Source organism: Dendrobates tinctorius, unplaced genomic scaffold (genome assembly GCF_039654945.1).
Source record: "Dendrobates tinctorius isolate UK_male_01 unplaced genomic scaffold, ASM3965494v1 ptg000005l, whole genome shotgun sequence".
In the NCBI taxonomy this organism is placed as follows: domain Eukaryota; kingdom Metazoa; phylum Chordata; class Amphibia; order Anura; family Dendrobatidae; genus Dendrobates; species Dendrobates tinctorius.
The window spans coordinates 29,567,808-29,591,962 of NW_027361673.1; the positions used below are offsets into that span (position 1 = coordinate 29,567,808).

The following is a 24,155-nucleotide window of genomic DNA, read 5'->3' on the forward strand; positions in this document are numbered from 1 at the left end:
ACAGTCACACGTTTGGACCCCGAGAGCGTCCTAAGCTATGTTGTGAGGCGAAATTTTAACCCCGCGCGTTCCAATTCACCAAACAATTTTGCCCCTATCTACATACTGGGGGAAAAAGTGTGTGCGCGTCAAGCCCCGCCCCTCATTGTGATGTCATAATGCCCCTATTTGCATACTGGGGAAGCAGTGTGTGCGTATCAAGCCCCGCCCCTCATTATGATGTCACAATGGTTGCCATGGTGACGCTGATGTCATCAAAGGTTGCAAGCCCTGCCGCCGCTCATTACGATGTCATAATGGTTGACTATGGAATGGAGGATGTGTGATGAGTATATGGGCACCGGACTATGGGATGGAGGATATGTATATGGGCACGGGACTATGGGATGGAGGATGTGTGATGGGTATATGGGCACTCGACTATGGGATGGAGAATATGTATGATGGGTATATGGGCATGGGACTATGGGATGGAGGATATGTATGATGGGTATATGGGCACGGGCCTATGGGATCGTGGATATGTATGATGGGTATATGGGCACCGGACTATGGAAAGGAGGATATGTTTGACGGGTATATGGGCACGGGTCTATGGGATGGCGGATGTGTATATGGGCACGGGACTATGGGATGGAGGATATGTATGATGGGTATATGGGCACGGGACTATGGGATGGCGGATATGTATATGGGCACGGGACTATGGGATGAAGGATGTGTGATGGGTATATGGGCACTCGACTATGGGATGGCGAATATGTATGATGGGTATATGGGCATGGGACTATGGGATGGGGAATATGTATGATGGGTATATGGGCATGGGACTATGGGATGGAGGATGTGTGATGGGTATATGGGCACTCGACTATGGGATGTAAGATATGTATGATGGGTATATGGGCACGGGCCTATGGGATCGTGGATATGTATGATGGGTATATGGGTGCGGGACTATGGGAAGGAGGATAATTATAATTTGTTATAACTGACCACAGTTAGTTACTATGCGCTGGGCTCTTCAGCTAGTCTAATATATAAAGCTCAAAGTGTGTATATGTGTATGTGTGTGTGTGTATGTGTATGTCCGGGATAGGCATCCACACCGTCGCAGCTACAGCCACAAAATTTGGCACAGTCACACGTCTGGACCCCGAGAGCGTCCTAAGCTATGTTGTGAGGCGAAATTTTAACCCCGCACGTTCCAATTCACCAAACAATTGTGCCCCTATCTACATAATGTGGAAAAAGTGTGTGCGCGTCAAGCCCCGCCCCTCATTATGATGTCACAATGGTTGCCATGGCGACGCTGATGTCACCAAGCCCCGCCGCTCAATATGATGTCATAATGGTTGACTATGGGATGGAGGATGTGTGATGGGTATATGGGCACTCGACTATGGGATGGAGGATATGTATGATGGGTATATGGGCACGGGCCTATGGGATGGAGGATGTGTGATGGGTATATGGGCACCGGACTATGGAAAGGAGGATATGTTTGACGGGTATATGGGCACGGGACTATGGGATGGAGGATGTGTGATGGGTATATGGGCACGGGCCTATGGGATGGAGGATATGTATGATGGGTATATGGGCACCGGACTATGGAAAGGAGGATATGTTTGACGGGTATATGGGCACGGGACTATGGGATGGAGGATGTGTGATGGGTATATGGGCACCGGACTATGGGATGGAGGATATGTATGATGGGTATATGGGCACCGGCCTATGGGATGGAGGATATGTATGATGGGTATATGGGCACCGGACTATGGAAAGGAGGATATGTTTGACGGGTATATGGGCACGGGACTATGGGATGGAGGATGTATGATGGGTATATGGGCACCGGCCTATGGGATGGTGGATATGTATGATGGGTATATGGGCACGGGACTATGGGATGGAGGATATGTATATGGGCACGGGACTATGGGATGGAGGATGTGTGATGGGTATATGGGCATGGGACTGAGATGAAGGATGTGTGATGGGTATATGGGCACTCGACTATGGGATGGAGAATATGTATGATGGGACTATGGGATGGAGAATATGTATGATGGGTATATGTGCATGGGACTATGGGATGGAGGATATGTATGATGGGTATATGGGCACGGGCCTATGGGATCGTGGATATGTATGATGGGTATATGGGCACCGGACTATGGAAAGGAGGATATGTTTGACGGGTATATGGGCACGGGTCTATGGGATGGCGGATATGTATATGGGCACGGGACTATGGGATGGAGGATGTGTGATGGGTATATGGGCACGGGACTATGGGATGGAGGATATGTATGATGGGTATATGGGCATGGGACTATGGGATGGCGGATATGTATGATGGGTTTATGGGCATGGGACTATGGGATGGCGGATATGTATATGGGCATGGGACTATGGGATGGCGGATATGTATGATGGGTATATGGGCATGGGACTATGGGAAGGAGGATAATTATAATTTGTTATAACTGACCACAGTTAGTTACTATGCCCGGGCAGCGCCGGGCTCTTCAGCTAGTCTAATATATAAAGCTCAAAGTGTGTGTGTGTGTATGTGTATGTCCGGGATAGGCATCCACACCGTCGCAGCTACAGCTACAAAATTTGGCACAGTCACACGTCTGGACCCCGAGAGCGTCCTAAGCTATGTTGTGAGGCGAAATTTTAACCCCGTGCGTTCCAATTCACCAAACAATTGTGCCCCTATCTACATAATGTGGAAAAAGTGTGTGTGCGTCAAGCCCCGCCCCTCATTATGATGTCACAATAGTTGCCATGGCGACGCTGATGTCATCAAGCCCCGCCGCTCAATATGATGTCATCATGGTTGACTATGGGATGGAGGATGTGTGATGGGTATATGGGCACTGGACTATGGGATGGAGGATATGTATGATGGGTATATGTGCATAGGACTATGGGATGGAGGATGTGTGATGGATATATGGGCACTCGACTATGGGATGGAGGATATGTATGATGGGTATATGGGCACGGGCCTATGGGATCGTGGATATGTATGATGGGTATATGGGCACCGGACTATGGAAAGGAGGATATGTTTGACGGGTATATGGGCACGGGACTATGGGATGGAGGATGTGTGATGGGTATATGGGCACCGGACTATGGGATGGAGGATATGTATGATGGGTATATGGGCACGGGCCTATGGGATGGTGGATATGTATGATGGGTATATGGGCACGGAACTATGGGATGGAGGATAATTATAATTTGTTGTAACTAACCACAGTTAGTTAGTATGCCCGGACAGCGCCGGGCTCTTCAGCTAGTATGTAAATATATATAGTACAAACCAAAAGTTTGGACACACCTCATTCAAAGAGTTTTCTTTATTTTCATGACTATGAAAACTGTACTCTGAAGGCATCAAAACTATGAATTAACACATGTGGAATTATATAATTAACAAAAAAGTGTGAAACAACTGAAATATGTCTTATATTCTAGGTTCTTCAAAGTAGCCACCTTTTGCTTTGATTATTGCTTTGCACACTCTTGGCATTCTCTTGATGAGCTTCAAGAGGTAGTCACCGGAAATGGTCTTCCAACAGTCTTGAAGTAGCTCCCAGAGATGCTTAGCACTTATTGGCCCTTTTGCCTTCACTCTGCGGTCCAGCTCACCCCAAACCATCTCGATTGGGTTCAGGTCTGGTGACTGGAGGCCAGGTCATCACTCTCCTTCTTGGTCAAATAGCCCTTACACAGCCTGGAGGTGTGTTTGGGGTCATTTTCCTGTTGAAAAATAAATGATGGTCCAACCAAATGCAAACCGGATGGAATAGCATGCCGCTGCAAGATGCTGTGGTTCAGTATGCCTTCAATTTTGAATAAATCCCCAACAGTGTCACCAGCATAGCACCCCCACACCATCATACCACCTCCATGCTTCACGGTGGGAGCCAGGCATGTAGAGTCCATCCGTTCACCTTTTCTGCATCGCACAAAGACATGGTGGTTGGAACCAAAGATCTCAAATTTGGACTCATCAGACCAAAGCACAGATTACCACTGGTCTAATGTCCATTCCTTGAGTTCTTTAGCCCAAACAAGTCTTCTGCTTGTTGCCTGTCCTTAGCAGTGGTTTCCTAGCAGCTATTTTACCATGAAGGCCTGCTGCACAATGTGTCCTTTTAACTGTTGTTGTAGAGATGTGTCTGCTGATAGAACTCTGTGTGGCTTTGACCTGGTCTCTAATCTGAGCTGCTGTTAACCTGCGATTTCTGAGGCTGGTGACTCGGATGAACTTATCCTCCGCAGCAGAGGTGACTCTTGGTCTTCCTTTCCTGAGGCGGTCCTCATGTGAGCCAGTTTCTTTGTAGCGCTTGATGGTTTTTGACACTGCACTTGGGGACACTTTCAAAGTTTTCCCAATTTTTCGGACTGACTGACCTTCATTTCTTAAAGTAATGATAGCCACTCATTTTTCTTTACTTAGCTGCTTTTTTCTTGCCATAATGCAAATTCCAACAGTCTTTTCAGTAGGACTATCAGCTGTGTATCCATCAGACTTCTGCACAACACAACTGATGGTCCCAACCCCATTTATAAGGCAAGAAATCCCACTTATTAAACCTGACAGGGCACACCTTTGAAGTGAAAACCATTTCCGGTGACTACCTCTTGAAGCTCATCAAGAGAATGCCAAGAGTGTGCAAAGCAGTAATCAAAGCAAAAGGTGGCTACTTTGAAGAACCTAGAATATAAGACATATTTTCAGTTGTTTCACACGTTTTTGTTAATTATATAATTCCACATGAGTTAATTCATAGTTTTGATGCCTTCAGAGTGAATCTTCAATTTTCATAGTCATGAAAATAAAGAAAACTCTTGAATGAGAAGGTGTGTCCAAACCTTTGGTCTGTACTGTGTGTGTATGTGTGTGTATATATATCTAATATATAAAGCTCAATGTGTGTGTGTGTATGTCCGGGATAGGCATCCACACCGTCGCAGCTACAAAATTTGGCACAGTCACACGTCTGGACCCCGAGAGCGTCCTAAGCTATGTTGTGAGGCGAAATTTTAACCTCGCGCGTTCCAATTCACCAAACAATTGTGCCCCTATCTACATACTGGGGGAAAAAGTGTGTGCACATCAAGCCCCGCCCCTCATTGTGATGTCATAATGCCCCTATTTGCATACTGGGGAAGCAGTGTGTGCGTATCAAGCCCCGCCCCTCATTATGATGTCACAATGGTTGTCATGGCGACGCTGATGTCATCAAAGGTTGCAAGCCCTGCCGCCGCTCATTATGATGTCATAATGGTTGACTATGGAATGGAGGATGTGTGATGAGTATATGGACACCGGACTATGGGATGGAGGATATGTATGATGGGTATATGGGAACAGGACTATGGGATGGAGGATGTGTGATGGGTAGAGTTGAGCGACTTTGGTCGGATCGGGTTTCATGAAACAAAATTTGTTTCAGATGAAACTCGTCCGACTAGGGCAAAAAAAGTCGGAGTTTCATCCGAAACCTATTCCCCATTGACTTGCATTGGGGTTGGGTTTCGGACGAAACTCCGACTTTTTTTGCCCTAGTCGGACGAGTTTCATCTGAAACAAATTTTGTTTCATGAAACCCGATCCGACCAAAGTCGCTCAACTCTAGTGATGGGTATATTTTTGCACTGGACTATGGGATGGAGGATATGTATGATGGGTTTATGGGCACGGGACTATGGGATGGCGGATATGTATATGGGCACGGGACTATGGGATGGAGGATGTGTGATGGGTATATGGGCACTGGACTATGGGATGGAGGATATGTTTGACGAGTATATGGGCACGGGACTATGGGATGGCGGATATGTATATGGGCACGGGACTATGGGATGGAGGATGTGTGATGGGTATATGGGCATGGGACTATGAGATGAAGGATGTGTGATGGGTATATGGGCACTCGACTATGGGATGGAGAATATGTATGATGGGTATATGGGCACCGGACTATGGAAAGGAGGATATGTTTGACAGGTATATGGGCACGGGACTATGGGATGGCGGATATGTATATGGGCACGGGACTATGGGATGGAGGATGTGTGATGGGTATATGGGCACGGGACTATGGGATGGAGGATATGTATGATGGGTATATGGGCATGGGACTATGGGATGGCGGATATGTATATGGGCACGGGACTATGGGATGGAGGATGTGTGATGGGTATATGGGCACGGGACTATGGGATGGAGGATATGTGTGATGGGTATATGGGCATGGGACTATGGGATGGAGGATGTGTGATGGGTATATGGGCACTCGACTATGGGATGGCGAATATGTATGATGGGTATATGGGCATGGGACGGAGAATATGTATGATGGGTATATGGGCATGGGACTATGGGATGGAGGATGTGTGATGGGTATATGGGCACTCGACTATGGGATGTAGGATATGTATAATGGGTATATGGGCACGGGCCTATGGGATCGTGGATATGTATGATGGGTATATGGGTGCGGGACTATGGGAAGGAGGATAATTTATAATTTGTTATAACTAACCACAGTTAGATACTATGCCCGGGCAGCGCCGGGATCTTCAGCTAGTATATATACTCTTCGGGATCTTCGCGGCCGGGTGTCAGCTGATTATCACAGCTGACACCCGACACAATGTGTCAGGGGCGGTCACGGACCGCCCCCGACACGTTAACCCCTTGTACACCGTGATCAAACGCAATCGCGGTGTACCGGGGGTTAAAGGGAAGCATCGGCAGGGAGGGGGCTCCCGCCGTGCTTCCCTGAGCCCCCCACGGCAGCGCAATGTGCAGCGCTGCTGCGGGGGGCTCTTTCCCTACAGGCCCCCGGATCCAAGATGGCTATGGGGACCTTCAGGGGCCTGTAGGGAGCTGACTTCCTCACTGTCTGCAAAGTGCAGGCATGAGGAAGTCTGCAGCAGTGCCTGTGACAGATCGCTGATATGATGTGACAGATCAGCGATCTGTCACAGGACAGTGATGTCCCACCTGGGACAATGTAATAAAGTTAAAAAACAAAATTAAAAAAAGTTAAAAATTTTAAAAAAATTGCTAAATAAATTATTTAAAAAAAAATAAAAAATATTCCCCAATAAATTCATTTTTTGAAAATAAAAAAAACAATAAAAGTACACATATTTGGTATCGCCGCGTCCGTAACGACCCGCCCTATAAAACTGTCCCATTAGTTAACCCCTTTAGTGAACCCCTTAAAAAAATAAAAATAAACGAAGCAAAAAATGATTTATCATACCACCGAACAAAAAGTGCAATAACACGCGATCAAAAAGACGCATATAGATATCCATGGTACCGCTGAAAACGTCAGCTTGTCCTGCAAAAAACGAGCCGCCATACAGCGTCATCCGCAAAAAAATAAAAAAGTTATATCTCGCAGAATAAAGCGATGCAAAAATAATTATTTTTTATATAAAATAGTTTTCATTGCATAAAACCGCCAAAACATGAAAAAACCTAAATGAGGTATCGCTGTAACCGTACTGACCCGAAGAATAAAACCGCTTTATCAATTTTAACGCACGCGGAACGGTGTAAACACGGGGGCCCAAACGAAATTCATGAAACACTGTTTTTTGTTCATTCTGCGTCCCAAATATCGGAATAAAAAGCGATCAAAAAATGTCACGTGCCCCGCAAAGAATAAGACCTCACGTGACTCGGGTCAAAATACGGAAAAATTATAGCTCTCACTATGTGGTGATGCAAAAACTATTTTTACAATAAAAAGGGTCTTTTAGCGTGTGACAGCTGCCAAACATAAAAACCGCCATAAATAGTAAATCAAACCCCCCCCCCCCCGTTATCACCCCCTTAGTTAAGGAAAAATAATAAAATAAAAGTATTTATTTCCTTTTTCCGGTTAGGGCTAGGGATAGGGCTGAGATTAGTGTTAGGGGTGTGTTGGGGTTAGGGTTGGAGTTATAATTGGGGGGTTTCCACTGTTTAGGCACATCAGGGGCTCTCCAAATGCAACATGGCGTCTGATCTCAATTCCAGCCGATTCTGCTTTGAAAAAGTCAAATGGTGCTCCTTCCCTTCCAAACTCTGCCATGCGCCCAAACAGTGTTTTACCCCCACATATAGGGTATCAGCACACTCAGGACAAATTGCAAAACAACTTTTGAGGTCCAATTTCTCCTGTTATCCTTAGGAAAATAAAAAATTGGGGGCAAAAATATCATTTTTGTGGAAAAAAAATGATTTTTTTATTTTCACGCCCAGGCGTTATAAACTTCTGTGAAGCACTTGGGGGTTCAAATTGCTCACCACACATCTAGATAAGTTCCGTGGGGGGTCTAGTTTCCAAAATCGGGTCACTTGTGGGGAGTTTCAATAGTTTAGGTACATCACGGGTTCTCCAAACGCACATGACACCCGCAGACCAATCCATCAAAGTCTGCATTCCAAAACGTCACTACTTCCCTTCCGAGCCCCGACGTGTCCCCATACAGTAGTTTTCTCCCACATATGAGGTATCAGGGTACTCAGGACAAATTGGACACCAACTTTTGGTGTCCAATTTCTCCTGTTACCCTTGGGAAAATAAAAAAAAATTGGTGACTAAAAGATCATGTTTGTGGAAAAAATACGATTTTTTTATTTTCACGCCCGGGCGTTATAAACTTCTGTGAAGCACTGGGGGTTCAAAGTGCTCACCACACATCTAGATAAGTTCCTTGGGGGGGTCTAGTTTCCAAAAAGGTGTCATTTGTGGGGGGTTTCCACTGTTTTGGTACATCAGGGGTTTTCCAATCGCGACATGGTGTCCGATCTCAATTCCAGCCAAAAACGTCAAATGGCGCTGCTTCCCTTCCGAGCTCTGCCATGCGCCCAAATAGTCATTTACACCCACATATGGGGTATCAGCGTACTCAGGACAAATTGCACAATAACTTTTAGGTTCCTGTTACCCTTGGAAAAATAAAAATTGGGGGTGAAAAGATCATTTTTGTGGAAAAAATATGATTTTTTTAATTGTACCGCTGTACATTATAAACTTCTATGAAGCCCTTGTGGGTTCAAAGTTCTCCCCACATTTCTAGATAAGTTCCTTGGGGGGGTCTAGTTTCCAAAATGGGGTCACTTGTGGGGGGGTTTCCACTGTTTAGGTACATCAGGGGCTCTCCAAACGCGACATGACGTCCAATCTGAATTCCAGCCAATTTTGCATTGAAAAAGTCAAACAGCGCTCCTTCCCTTCTGAGGTCTGCCATGCACCGAAACAGTGGTTCCCCCCCACATATCAGGTATCAGCGTACTCAGGACAAAATGCACAATATCATTTGTAGTCCAATTTCTCCTGTTATCCTTGGTAAAATGAAAAAAAAATTGAACCTGAAGTATTTTTTTTGTGAAAAAAAAGTTAAATGTTCATTTTTTTTAAATATTCAAAAAATTCCTGTGATGCACCTAAAGGGTTAATAAACTTCTTGAATGTGGTTTTGAGCACCTTAATGGGTGCAGTTTTTAGAATGGTGTCACTTTTGGGTATTTTCTCTCATATAGACCCCTCAAAGTGGCTTCAAATGTGATGTGGTCCGTAAAAATAAAATGGTGTTGCAAAAATGAGAAATCGCTGGTCAATTTTTAACCCTTATAACTTCCTAACAAAAAGAAAATTTGGTTCCAAAATTGTGCTGATGTAAAGTAAACATGTGGAAAATGTTATTTATTAAGTTTTTTGTGTGCCGTATCTCTGTGATTTAAGGACATAAAAATTCAAAGTTGGAAAATTGCGAAATTTTTAAAATTTTCGCCAAATTTCCGTTTTTTTCACAAACGCAAGTTATATGAAAATTTTACCACTAACATGAAGTACAATATGTCACGAGAAAACAGTGTCAGAATCACCGGGATCCATGGAAGTGTTTCAGAGTTATAACCTCATAAAGTGGCAGTGGTCAGAATTGTAAAAATTGGCCCGGTCATGAATGTGCAAACCACCCTTGGGGCTTAAGAGGTTAAAACATAAATTAACTGTGGTTTATCACATCTTTGGGAGGCTGGGTTCAAAGTCCATAGCCACACCCAGGCCTGATTACTACCACATCTGTTCTCAATCAAGAAATCACTTAAATAGGACCTATTGCAAAGGAATGGGGAGTCAAAAAAAAGCGCAATAGGGTCTTATCCACGTTACAAAGGAAGGAATATAACAAAAAACTTGCTCACCTGGTTAGGATGAGATAAGAGCATATAGTCTGGCGGCTGCTGCAGATCCACAAGTCCTCAAGGACGAGACGAAATCATGTATTCAATGGGAATTTGCAGTTAAAACTCCGCGCTGCCGCAGGGATAAATTCCAGGAGAGAGATGTCAAATATTCACAGTGGCTTTATTCAACGCGTTTCAGGGGGCGCTGAGTTTAAAAAAAAAAAAAATGAGCGCTAAGACATTGTGTCATCTGATGTCTTGGCGCTCATTTTTTTTGAAACTCAGCGTCCTCTCAGAACTACAGTATATATACTTGTGATGTCTGTACATCTGTGTGGTATTTCCTGATGAAGGGGGCATGAGACCCCTGAAGCGTGTTGAATGAAGCCACTGTGAATCTGACATCTCTCTCCTGGAATTTATCCCTGCGGCAGCGCGGAGTTTTAACTGCAAATTCCCATTGAATACATGATTAAATAGGACCTGCCTGACAAAGTGAGGAAAACCAAAGGATCCTCAAAAGCTAGACATCATGCCGCGATACAAAGACATTTTGAAACAAATGAGAAACTAATTGAGATCTATCAGTCTGGAAAAGATTATAAAGCCATTTCTAAAGCTTTGGAACTTCAGCGAACCACAGTGAGAGCCATCTACAAATGGTGAAAGCATGGAACAGTGGTGAACTTTCCCAGGAGCGACCAGCCAACCAAGATTACCCAAAGAGCGCAGCGGCGACTCATCCAAAAGATCACAAAAAACCAACAACATCCAAAGAACAAACGTGCAAAAGAATAGGTAACAGGAAGGGGGCAAAAACTTTCTCACACCTCTGTATGTGTCACACAAAAAGGTTTCTAACTTTTAAAAATATTTTATTGCGGGGTGTTGCTTTCCTAGACTAGTCCTGCCTCAGATCCTCTTGTCATGCATATGGTGGATGGGATCATTGGTACCCTTTGGACAATCAATCATTGCAGTGATAGGACCTCCCATCAGGGAAGACCCCCCCCCCCCCTCTCCCCCCACCCCTAATCATGCACAAGATCTTATGCTTTCCTACCTGTATAGAGGATGTCAATCACACACATCTGAGGAAAAAAAAAAAAGATGCATGCCAGACTGACCCATTCTAATGGAAAGTTGTTTTATGCAGACAGCACATGGCTGCCATCTGTTTTTCATTAATTTTTTCTCAATTAGAAACATGGTAGTATGAATAATGGCTATAATTTCAATAACAACGGAAAAAAATGCACACACTTTAAAGCAAAGTAGGGAAAAAAAGAAACCTCACCGAAAAACGCATTCTTTGTTGCCCATAGAAATCAGAGCGCAGTATTAATTTTATATGGAAAAACTTAATGCTGATGCGATGGAAAGCTGAGGACCGGTTTACTTTTAGGCCACATGCATATGTTGTGTATTTGATGTTTTTTTACCTGCAGTACTTATCCACATTGTGTATTTTTTCTCAGCTGTATTCAATCTGCACTGCCTCATTCCATAGCATTGGTCTTCGAGCAATCCGTTATGTTTTTTTTTTTTTTATCAGATTGCACTCATCTGACTTGTACACCAGTGTGAGTGAGCGCTAATGCCACATTCACTCTTCAGTATTTGGTCAGTATTTTACATCAGTATGTGTAAGCCAAAATCAAGAGCGGGTGATAAATGCAGAAGTATTGATGTTTCTATTATATTTTTACTCTGTTCTACTCCTGACTTTGGCTTAGAAATGCTGAACTACAACACTTGCCGATTATTCAACGTGTGAACGTGGCCTTACACAGTTTCATGAAAGGGCACCATGATGTGTTTCAGAACGCTGAAAAAGAAAAAGCATGAAGGAGCCCTCAAGAATTATTTTATCAGTAGTGTTTTACACAATTTTATTTGCACGTTCTAATTTACAGTACCAGAAAAATGAATGAGATTTCTGTAATCACATTCATGTTGCTGCTTATTTTTTCTTTAAAGGGGTTGTCCACTACTAGGACAACGACCCCTGAAGAAGCGGGGTGAAACGCGCGTTGAGGCTTGGGTACACGTAGATCTATACTAGCCTGCAGGTACAGGTATGCTATTTACTATCCCCTTATAATTATGTTTGTTTGCCATTTTGTTGAGCTTGTTATATCCTTGTTGGACACAGAGGTATACATTACTTGGTGCTTATCTTCCACCATCTTTATTCACCTGTTGGAACTAGCAATTGCTACATTAATATACCATTATGATGTACATCACAATACTTTGAGATTCGTATTTTGCACTAGCACTTTATGTACTGTCCACTTTGAATATTGATCTTCAGTTCGTCGGGTGATGTATGTTGGGTACCTTGCTTGCATTGTAGTTTTAATGTTGGACCCACTATAGTAGGATCCTTTCTGAGGTCACTTCGGACACTAGTCCCCATCCGGCCTATAACTAATGCCACAATATTGTTTTGCCTGATTTCAGACTTTGACCTATTCTCACCTCTCGTACACTATCAGTTACTATATACGGCAGTTTACTGTTTAGTATTTATTCTGTTCTTAATGTGTGCTCCACGCTGTACTTTATTGGTTTACAGATACCGCTGTGCCCTATTTTCTTAAAGGGACTTCTTTGCTTGTTTGTTTTTGTTTTTTTTTATCCTTGTAGATTTTAAGACACTTTATTGAAGTCTGTTACTTTGAAATTGTATTTGTATTGTACTTCTCTTGAATTCTATGGGAGCCAGCTATATTTGTTGTTTGGTTTCATATTTGCATGTATGCTTATTCAAATGTGTATGTAGGCTTGGTAAGCATTGGGAGTTGGCAGCAATTTTGTAATTATGTGGCACAACCATTCCCTTATGTAGATCTGTATATATTGTCCTGAATAAGCTCCTAGACAATTACTGAGTGCAGATGAGGACATTTCCTCCTATAGTTCCTGATTTGTTAAAGCCTGTGGGATTCAACCTGCCACAATATGAGGCTCCTAAATGCAGGCTTGAGCTCAGTCTGTACATGTAGGTTCCTGAAACGTGTTTCCTCACCGTACTGAACTTATGTAAGACTTTGCAGACTGCTGCCAGTATTTGAGATATACAACCAGTGCTTGGTAGAACTGTCCCACCATGACACCTGCTAATCATATGGAGCGTTGCCTTCCTGTTCCAAGGTCGGACAGAAGGATGGAGAAAGTAGAACAGGGCTGAGACCTGACAACTTTTTTTTTTTTCTGCTCCCAGATTCAGGACTTGGGGCTCATACTCACATGCGAGAAACTCTGACGAGTCTCACACATCAATACCCGGCACTGCCGCCGGCACTGGATCGGAGCGTTCAGCTGCATGTATTTCTATGCAGCTGAACGCTCCGATTTGAGTGCCAGTGGCAGTGCCGGGTATTGATGTCCTAGACTCGTCCGAGTTTCTCGCATGTGAGTATGAGCCCTTATTGATAGGTTGTCAGCTCCCAGCTCTGTTTCTATACCCACTGCGCCCAGTGCCCCCACCATAACTTGCTGCAGTGAAACTTTCCTTTAGAATTTTCGGATGTGACCATTCGTAGTGACATCCATAGTGTTTCCATAGCAAAGAAAGCTGCAATGCCCGCAATTAGAGTTTTTATTAAAATAAAATCTGTCAGCTAGTTTTAGTTCCTAATCTACAGTAAGCAGTTATCGGATCAGTAAGCTACGTTCCATATTTGAGCTTTTTACATCAGTATGTGTAAGCCAAAACCAAGAAAGGAACAACCAGAGGAAAAGTATAATAGAAACACCACCATTTCCTCATTTTTCACCCACTCCTGGTTTTGGCTTACAAATACTGACCGAATCTGATTGTGTGAACATGGCATTAAACACTGGTTCTGGACATGCTTGTATCATCTTACAGCTCACGCTCTTGCCTCCACTGCAGTCCTATGAACAGAGCGCTTACTGGCTTCTGCATGTAGTCCGCTTGTTGTTCAGCTGGTGCCATCTAGTCCTTGATATGTGGATACGGCGATCTCAACCTCCTTCTTTCCAAGACGTCACGCCATCCATTTCATCAGTCAGCCAAAAAAATCTGACTTTTACTAAGCAGGGCGTTGGGACTCATTCGGACTTCACCATTTTCACATACTAGTTCAATCACAGTTTTTCAATAACACTCCTATCTATGATAGTGTATAAGGACGTTCACATGTCCATGACTTTTTGCAGACTGAGTGGTTTGTGCAAAATTCGTGGAGACATGTCTGATAGTGATCCGAGTGTTGGATCTAACTCGGCAATGCGAGTCTATGGGTCTATGAAAAAATCTGTTGTGTTTTTTTTCACGGACTGTTAGACAAGAGCTGGTGGAGAATTTTTTATACAAGAAAAATAAGAAAATTAAAACTCCGATAACGGTGATGAAATTAAATCTGTTTTTATCGTAGGTGAAAAAAACCCCAAAAAACAACCTGACGTTTGAATGAAACCTAAGGGATTATTAACATCACTTTTTCACATAAAGTGCTATCCATTTATTTCACAGATCGCACTAGTACATATGGTCTATTGAGCTGATCAAACATCCGATATTTTTATTTTTTTTCCCTCAGACCAAGTGGTTTGTGCAAAATCGTGGAAACGTGCTTGAAACTGATACGAGTGTCGACTCGGTCAACAATTCAAGTCTGAGTCAGGGAAAAAAATCTGACAGCTGTGACCCTAAGGCTATGTTCACACGTGGCGTTTTTTTCGCGTTTTCAACCGCGCGATTTTGCTGCGAAAAATAAGCATCCCATGCATTCCTACGGGATGCCGCAATGCTGTGCTAATGCTGCGGTTTTTACCACGGCGGAATCGCTTCGCGGTAAAAAAACAGCATGCTCATTAATTTAGCGGAATCGCGGCGATCCTGCTCCCATAGGAATGCATTGTTCTGTTTACTTACCGCATGTGGCTGTGCACACCATGCGCTTAGTAAGCAGAACATTTGCGGATGGTACCCATGGTCCGGAGGAGAGGAGACTGTCCTCCGGGCTCTGGGTACCATATCCCTGTAAAAAATAGAATTTAAAATAAATATTGTTATTCTTACCTTCCGACGTCCCGCGCAGCCTTCCCGCCTCTCTCCACGCTCCTGGTCCCAGTAATCCTTTGCGACCGATGACGTCCGTTCTCGCGGGATCGCGAAGTCTCGCGGTCATTCGCGCGACGTCATCGCGAATGACCGCGAGACGTCGCGATCCCGCAAGAACGGACGTCATCGCGGTAATTCTCGCAAAGGATTACTGGGAGCGTGGAGAGAGGCGGGAAGGCTGCACGGGATGCCGGAAGGTAAGAATAACAATATTATTATTTTTTTTTATTTATTTATTTTTTTTTTGCATCCTTACATCCTATCTTTTACTATTGATGTCGCATAGGCTGCCTCAATAGTAAAAAGTTGGTCACACTCGTCGAACACTGTTTGACGAGTGTGACCAACCTGTCAATCAGTTCTCCAAGCGATGCTACAGATCGCTTGGAAAATACTAGCAATTCTGCAAGCTAATAACGCTTGCAAAATGCTAGTTTTTCCGCGGAAAAATCGTGGGAATTTAAAATGCGATTTTCCCACGGAATGGAATTTGGAATTCTCGTGGTAATTTCCGCGAGAGTTCCACGACGTGTGAACGTAGCCTAAGGCTGTGTGCACACGCTGCGGATTAGGTGCGGATTCATCCGCGCGGATTTTGTAAAATCCGCAGGTGAAACCGCAGGTCAAAATACCTGCGGTTTTACCTGCGGATTGCTCTGCGGTTTTTCCCTGCGGGTTTTTCATCTCCTCAATGGAGGAGATGGCAAACCGCAGCAGAATCTGCAGAAAGAATTGACATTTCAATTCTTTCTGCGGATTGAAAACCGCAGATAATCCGCGCGGAAAATTCCGCACCGTCTGCATTGCGGTTTTTGATTCCCATAGGGAATCATGGTACTGTACACCGCAGCAAAAACTGCTGCGGGTCCGCAGCAACCAAAACCGCTGCGGAACAGCAGCAAAATCCGCAGCGTGTGCACACAGCCTAAGTCATTTCTCACAGACAAGCCAAGAATCAGGGAAGTTAAGGAGTCCATGGTCAAGAGCCAGTCGGGTACATCCTAAACAGGGGGAGACAAAGGCATTGTCAGGTCACACACTGGGGTCAGCGTTTCGAGAAGGTAGCAGGGCAAGACGAAGGGGCTAGGCAAATTGATGGTCAAAGGCAATGTCAGGCAACAAAGATCAGAATATAACCACTCTGAGCACAGAGCAAACACACAACACTTGAGCTGAGCTACAACTGGCAATGTTCTAATCATTGCTAGCCAGCAAAACACCCAGAACGGGCGACACCTGGAGGAAACCAGCCAGGCCAGATTTGACAGCAGAGCTGTCATTCACAATATGGACAGCTCAACACGCCCCTGATCCTATAGGGCGGCTAAGCTGTCACTCACAGCGTCCTTAGGACACTAAGTGGTGGAATCGTGACAGCAGAATTCAGATGCCATCCATGTGTTGTCTGTTGATAAATAGAAAGTCTCCCACCTTCTCCTTTTTCTCATTAGTGAAAGAAAATGATGAAACTTTGACACTATAATGAATATTACTGATGAAATTCTGTCCATTTTTGCAATACGTCAAAGAGACTGACATCTAAATGAGGCCTAAGGCAGGGGTCAGAAGAGCAAATTAAAAAAAAAAAAAAATTGTCCTACTCTCGTCCAGGAAAGTGGTGCAGTCTGTTTTCTATTTTTTTTGTTACTCAGTAGTTATTAATCATTCACTGGACCATTTACAGTTTCCTATGCTACAGAATTGTAATGTATCTGTAAAAATCTGATGCCATGCTGAGGACTGGGTGTTACTGAAGCTTGTGTGACAGCAGATGTACAGTTCTTTTGCAGGCAAATTGTGGGGGACAGTGGGTCGAGATAAACAAAGGGTCAGCAGCGCTACAACTTGACTATATCTGTTTAAAGTGCTTTTTGGTGCTGACAGATTCTGTTGAACATTACTCATACGTGTCCTGTACCTGCGTCATCTACCTACATTTCTGCATTAGTATAAAAACAAACTGGATGTTCAGAAGTTTCTTTAAATTTGTCCAAAAACTCATTACTCGCAAAAGTTTCCTCATCCGTTATTAGTGTTGGAGTGTAGGAATCTTCCTGATTTTTGATAATGGCATTACATGCTTGTGACTCAGTAGAAATCATGGAACCAGAGGGGAGGTGAGTTTTCAATAGAATGTAACAGGTCTGATGTTTTGGAAACCCAAGTCTCTAGCAGCCATTAAATATCAGTCATTGCCAAACTTAAAAAAGAAAATTGGGATATCAGGAAACGTAAGGTACCACGTAGAATAAATGTAAAGTAAATTGAGGCAATTTGTAAGTATTTTATCATGGACTGCCAATGTGACAAGGGGGCACGGGGTGGTAGTCATGGCCGAGTCTATCAGTCAGTCAGTAAGCATCCCGGGCCCTTTGCACATGTAAAGACAAGTGAAGTCCCAGTCCTGTGGTACAGTCAGTTACCTTCACCGCATGCTCTCTCCATCCGCTGGGGATCAGTATTCAGGAAAATGCCACAGTTCTGTTACAACGCGAAAACTTTATTGTAAATAACACAATGCTTCCTGCTATGTCCCTGCAACTTCTGGAGGCTGCTCATTATCAATGGCTCCCATCCAGATTTGAGAACCACAACAGTCCTGGAGACGTTCCCACAGTAAAAGGGCCCGTCCACACTGCCCGACAGTCCATGGCAGCTTATATGCTCCTGACTGAGGTACCCTCTATTCCTGGACGTGGAGACAGTCTTGCCCTGGGCAAGCCTGCCGGGGCTCTTTTGCAAGAACAGGAAATCCTTTTCCTGTAAGCCTTTTGGATCGTCCCCCTTCTTAACTCCTTCTGTCCCTAAGCTAACTATGTACAAATAAAGTCACATAACATATACAGCACATTTCACATTACATAGTAATACACGGCATAACAATATAAAACATGAGGGAACCATTTGGTTGCCGCATGGGCTCGGTGTGTAGGCGAGAGGAGGCAATGGAGAGTCCCTGCCACCTTCCTTACACCGGCAAGAGTAAAGCCTTAGAATAGGGAGCCTTGTTAATATAACAGTTGCCCAACAATAGAACATGAAACGGCACTAATTTATTATGTTGTCTGGACTTGCTAACAACACTAAAAGTTTGTTTTTTTACTTCAGGACTTCAAGCTTGCGTTTGGCAACCACAATGGCTACCAGAACAAACGATGGCATGGAGGAGTGGCGACAGTAGTTGAAAGTGAAGGTGATAACGTTTGGGGAGTTGTATGGAAAATGGACACTTCCTGTCTGGATTCCTTGGACATGTAAGGGTCTATGCACATGTAATACACTATGACTTTTAAGCCCTCTGCACATAACATTTATGGCTCATGCAAATCACCATTTAAAAAAGGAAAAAAATATCGGTCCAATGTTTCACGCGTGTCATGCAATTGATATGCGATTTTTGAGAGTACAATGCAATTTTATCACCTAGCATCCGAATGCAATCCAGTTTTAACATTAGCTTTTACATAGAGTAATTCTGTGTCATTTAGGCTGGTTTTACATGTCCGTTTTTTTCCGATACAGGAAAAAAGGTACTGGAGATGGCAGTGTCTATGTGTGTAATACTTGCGGCACATGTATGGCAACCATCTCGTGCTCCAGCGCCTGACAAACAGCGGTACAGTTGGCGCTGTTCCATGGTGGCGGGTGCTGAACATAGCTCTTATCACTCTCCCTTGCTCTGATCAGTGCGATCAGGTGAGAATGATGAGTTATGGTGCACTGATAAGAGACAGCAGGCGGCGGCTGATGGGACTATTACTCCCATCACCCTCTGCCTGTTCTGTAAATAAATAGAACAGCATGGGTTCCTCTGTATTTTCTATAACGAGCCAGGCAAAACTCACAGCTAGGGACTGCAACCCTTAGCTGTCAGCTTCAGCAAGGCTGGTTATCAAGAATAAAGGGGTCCCCAACGCTGTTTTTTTTTTTTTTTTTTTTTTTTTTAAATTATTTAAATAATTTTAAGTGGGGTCCCCCCTCATTTTTGACAACCAGCCTTGCTAATGCTGACAGCTGGGGGCTGGCATTCTCAAGCTGGTAAGTCATTGAGTTCACGGCAGTTCAGTCGGTGATTTGCAGTGAACTTGCTGAGCTGAACTGTGGTGAACCCCTCTTTTATTGATAACCTGCCTTGCTGACAGCTGAGTTTTTCCTGGCTGGTTATAGAAAATACAAGGGAACCCAAACTGGATTTTTTTATTTATAGCGCAGGCGATGAATACTCCCATCAGCTGCCACCTGCTCTCGCTGGTGTTAGCAGCAACAGTAGGTATAGGCTGATGGGAATAATAGTCCCATCAGCCGCCGCTTGATCTCACTATTTTCGCTTGAATATAACTCTCATCATTCTAAACTGCTCGCCGGCAGAGCAGGGGAGAATGATGAATGCCATTTTCAACACCTGGCGCCAGGGAACAGTGCTAACTGTACCGCTGCTTCTCAGGTTTCGGTACGTGTCACATGGGATGATAGCCCTGTGTGTCAACCATGTGTGGGACGTTTTGTGGCCCGTGCTGCTGGTAAAAAAAAAAAAACGGACATATCAACGTATTTTGCTCACAGACACACTGTCCGTTGAAACACACTGACATGTGCACAGACCCATTCTCTTGAATGGGTCTACATGTGTAAGTGTCTCCGTTATGTGCTTTGCGTGTGTAGTTTACGGTACATGTATTTTGGTAATACATTTCTGAAAAAAAATGGCATTGGATACCCTGAAATTTTATTAACCAGCAGACCGCTGATGTTTATATGTCTATTAATATCAGCTCATAGCAGTATACTTGACCTTTACTGTTTTTAAAATGAGGGACACAAAAAAAAAAAGACTCGGGGTCCTCCCCTATAATTATTAACCAGCAAAGGCTAGGCAGACAGCTGCGAGTTGATATTAATAGGCTAGGAAGAGGCCATGGATATTGGCCCCCTCCCAGACTTAAAACCTCAGCTCTCAACTGCCCCAGAAAAGGCACATCCATAGGTTGTGCCAATTCTGGCACTTGGCTTTGCTTTTCCCACTTGTCCTGGTACGTTGGCTTTGTATTGGCAGCTGACATCAAGCCCAGGAGTTGGTAATGGAGAGTTGTCTATTAGACACCCCCATAACTAACCCCATAGTCATATTGTTAATAAAAAAACACCCTGAATAAAGTCCTTCATTTGAAATAAAGACACTGGCAACTTTTTTATTTTTTGTGCCCCCCACTGTAATAACCAGTAAATTCTAAGTATACAGCTTTGGGCTGATACACAGAGCTTCCTAGGCTATGAACCTCAGACCCCAGCTGTCCGCTTTTCCTCTCCTGGTTAATAAAATTTGGGGGGGCTCCAACGCCATTTCTTTTTTCAGATGTTTGTTTAGTTAGAAACTACACACACGAAATGTTGGGTTTTCACTGAAGTGTGTGTGTAAAAATTGGACAGCACACTGATCATGGGAGACTTAAAATTTAAAGGGAACTTGTCAGCATGGAAATGCTGTGCAATCTACAGGCAGCATGTTAGAAAATCAAGTTCAATAAAGGATCCCTTAATAAATAATAAATTGAATATGTGAACATATATTTCCCTATAAAACACAGATTTATTAATTTCAATTAAACAACACCAACCCAGTGAAAAAACTGGTGTGTGTATATATATAGAAAATACCATAAGATAAAAACTAACCTACATGATACCCTACAATATGGCTACACTTGATTCCTGCCTATCCGTGGAGGTTGGCACCCTAATAGGACGATTTTGGCGCCCAGAGTCCAGAGGTTTCTTGCAGCGATCAGCGATACCGGCAGGGGGGCCGCTCGCTGATCGCTGTCACACACGGCGATCTCGCTGGTGAGATCGCTGTTGTGTCACAAAAGTAGTGACTCAGCAGCGATCTCGCTAGCGAGATTGCTATGTGTGACTCCAGCTTTAGGGATATGCCCTCTTCAGGTGGTTTTATTCTTTGTCATTCCTATGTCATCTAGTTTTAGCAATCAAGGGGCCAATTCTAATCATGATTGACGACCTGTTTATACAGAGATCGCTGTCAGGCACTGATTAGAACCACCTAGATCTCTTCCCACAAATATATCTATATCATTTTAATCATTCTGCTCTCAGCTGAGGCTGCATGTTTAACCCCTCTCCAACCTTAGACATATAGTTGCGTCTAAGGTTAGCTCCCCTTCCCCCCTGTTTGCTGCTGGCTCAAACGACGAGCCCTCAACTATTCCGGCAAGTCAGCTGTTCAGAAATAAAACATTAAAAAAACAACAACACATATTTGGCTTCTCTATCCCCCATGACCGCACCACGGCGAGAGAGGATCCGCCCTTCATGGACAAGGAACCTACGGATAAAAGGGCGGTACCTCTCCCCCACATCAATTCGTTTCCTGTCCCTGACGGGTAACCTCTTTTCAGTTTCGACTGACTCCACAGAAGATCCGGGGCTGGCCAGTCCGGATACTGGGGAGGCCCTTTCCAGGGCTGATGCGGTGCCCGAAGCCACCACCGCTGAGACCGACGAGTCTTTCAGGGTGAGCGTGGGGAAGCGTGGCCTCCGCTCCAGAGAGGATGCAGGGGGTTCCGGGGTCCGGGCAGGTGCACATGCAGTTAGCGTGCACCCTGAGACTGGAGAAGGCATACGGGTGGAGCAAGATGGCCTCCGCTTCGGATATGGAATGCTCTTTCCGGGTCCTGGAGCAGGCGCATGCGCAGCTGAGACGCTCCTCAAGTGACACGGCCGCAGGAGGAGGACCGGAAGTGACGTCATACGCGTGGTAAAAAAAAAAAAGGACAACAGAGGAAACACCAACACAAGTAGAAGCCAACCGGTCCAGCAGCCACTCCACACAGCGCAGCCAGGAATCCGGCATGATGAATAAGTCACCACACCATCTCCGGAACATCCTTTGCAGGATCCTGTCCCTCCGCCAGAACGGTACCTGCGGCTGCGTCTGACTGGTGAGTGACCTTCGAGAAAGTTCACCAGTGTAATGGGTGTTATGAATGAGTCACCGTAGGAGGCAAAAACAGAAATACTAGCTAAGTCCAGAAAACCAGAGAAGTTGGCAGCTATCAGATTGCAGACCCCTGAACCTATCAACAACAACTAGCAGTAGCCGTGGGGGGTTCCTACGGTGCCCTAGACCCCTCGATCACAGCCGGAGATCTACATAGCCTAAAGACAGAAAGGGAAATCTAAACTGCCCCAGAGCAGACCCCAAAGCAATAGGCAGCCCCCAACATATGACGGTGAAGCAAGATGAAAAAACACTCACACAGATAGAAAGATAGGCTGAGCAAATGATGGGGCCCAAGCTAACTAGATAGGACAGGATAGAAAAGCTGCTGTCTGTAATCCGCCAAAACCCTATCAAAACAAGAGCCAACAGCTGATAGGGAAAAAAGCCCTGAAGACGCTAGGCTTCAAAAAGACTATATCAGTACTCGGGTATTTTCTGAAGACAGAGCAAAAAGGAATTCAGCTCACCCCAGCAGGGAATGGCAGAAATCAAGGAAAACCAATGCAAAACAAAACCAAAACACAAATGCAAAAAGTAGAGCAGAAAACTTAGCTTTTGCGGAGCAGGAATCAGACTGGTCTCCTAGAATCCCTCAGAGAGATCACCAGCAAGGCAGAAGGGCGTCGGCTGCCTTATATCCAGTCAGTAATTCCCGTCACCCAGTCATCATCATCCTGCCCAGGTGCCTGGTAATCAGCCTCACTACCTTCCTTCACCAGAAGAGGGAGTTCATCAGACCTCAATGGTGAAGGGGAAAATGAACTCACAACAAATGGGGGTGCCTTTTCTTCCTTTTTATTAGGGATTAAAGAGATTGGTAAAGACGAAAAACAAGTGCTGCCCCTTGTGCAACAGAGCCTTGCCTGTGTCCTGGAATAAAAAGCTCTGTGACTCTTGTATAGGACAAGTACTCGGTGAAGAAACCCCAGTCTTCACAGTCTTCGCCTCCGAACATAGACCTGCGATTAGATCGGAGGTCCAGAGCGCTTTTACATCCCTAAGATAGGTGATAAAGCCAAAAAGAGGGAAACAATCACATACTTCCAGTCCAATGCCTCCAGCTCTGGGGACATAGACTCAGATGGAGAAACAGTTGAGGGAGGGGGCACCCCGGAATAAGATATTGGAATCTATTCCCATGATCAGAGGTGCAGCGGCCTTTTTGGCAGACTCATCGGCTGATTCTGTCCGGTTAACCTCCAAATCCGCAGCTCTCTCAAACGCAGCCCGCAGAGCCCTATGGCTCAAATGCTGGCCGGGTGATTTACAGACAAAACTCAAGCTATGCTTGATCCCATGTGAGGGCCAGTTTTTGTTTGGGGAGACGCTGGACGATATCCTCCAAAAGCAGGGGATAAGAAAAAGGGATTCCCAAACCTGGGCCCCCCATCAATTAAACGGTCCTTTTGGAACAAAAAGTTTTTCCGCAGAAAATCCCTGAGGGAACAAAATAGATGGGATGAGGGGCGAAAGAGACAGAGGGTTCCTCTTCGGCAATTCCTTCCGGAATAAAAAATCCTCAAGTGACGGTGCCCCCAGGGTGGGGGGAAGATTAACCTTTTTCCTTCCGGCCTGGGAAAAGATCTCGAACAGCTCTTGGATCTTAAATCTAGTTAAGTCGGGCTTGCGGATAGACTTTCTCTCTGTGCCCCCACAAAACTTTGTAGTGACTCCCCTAAGATCTTCCCTGCAAGAACAAAGGGCTCTGGAATGCAAAGTCATGAACCTCGTACAAAAATCAGTCCTTCAGGAAGTCCCCCCTCAGGAAAAGGGAAAGGGAGTCTATTCCCCGCTTTTTCTAATGTCGA

General features: G+C 44.6%; 1 protein-coding gene across 1 annotated transcript in view; it reads left to right on the plus strand.

Moving 5' to 3' along the window:
• The window catches only part of GGCT (gamma-glutamylcyclotransferase), a 58,688-nt gene that overhangs the window by 13,371 nt on the left and 21,162 nt on the right, over nt 1-24,155 (plus strand). Inside the window, exon 2 of the mRNA XM_073569130.1 lies at nt 18,438-18,583. Coding sequence (XP_073425231.1) covers nt 18,438-18,583 — 146 coding nt within the window. The remainder of the gene's footprint in view (nt 1-18,437; nt 18,584-24,155) is intronic.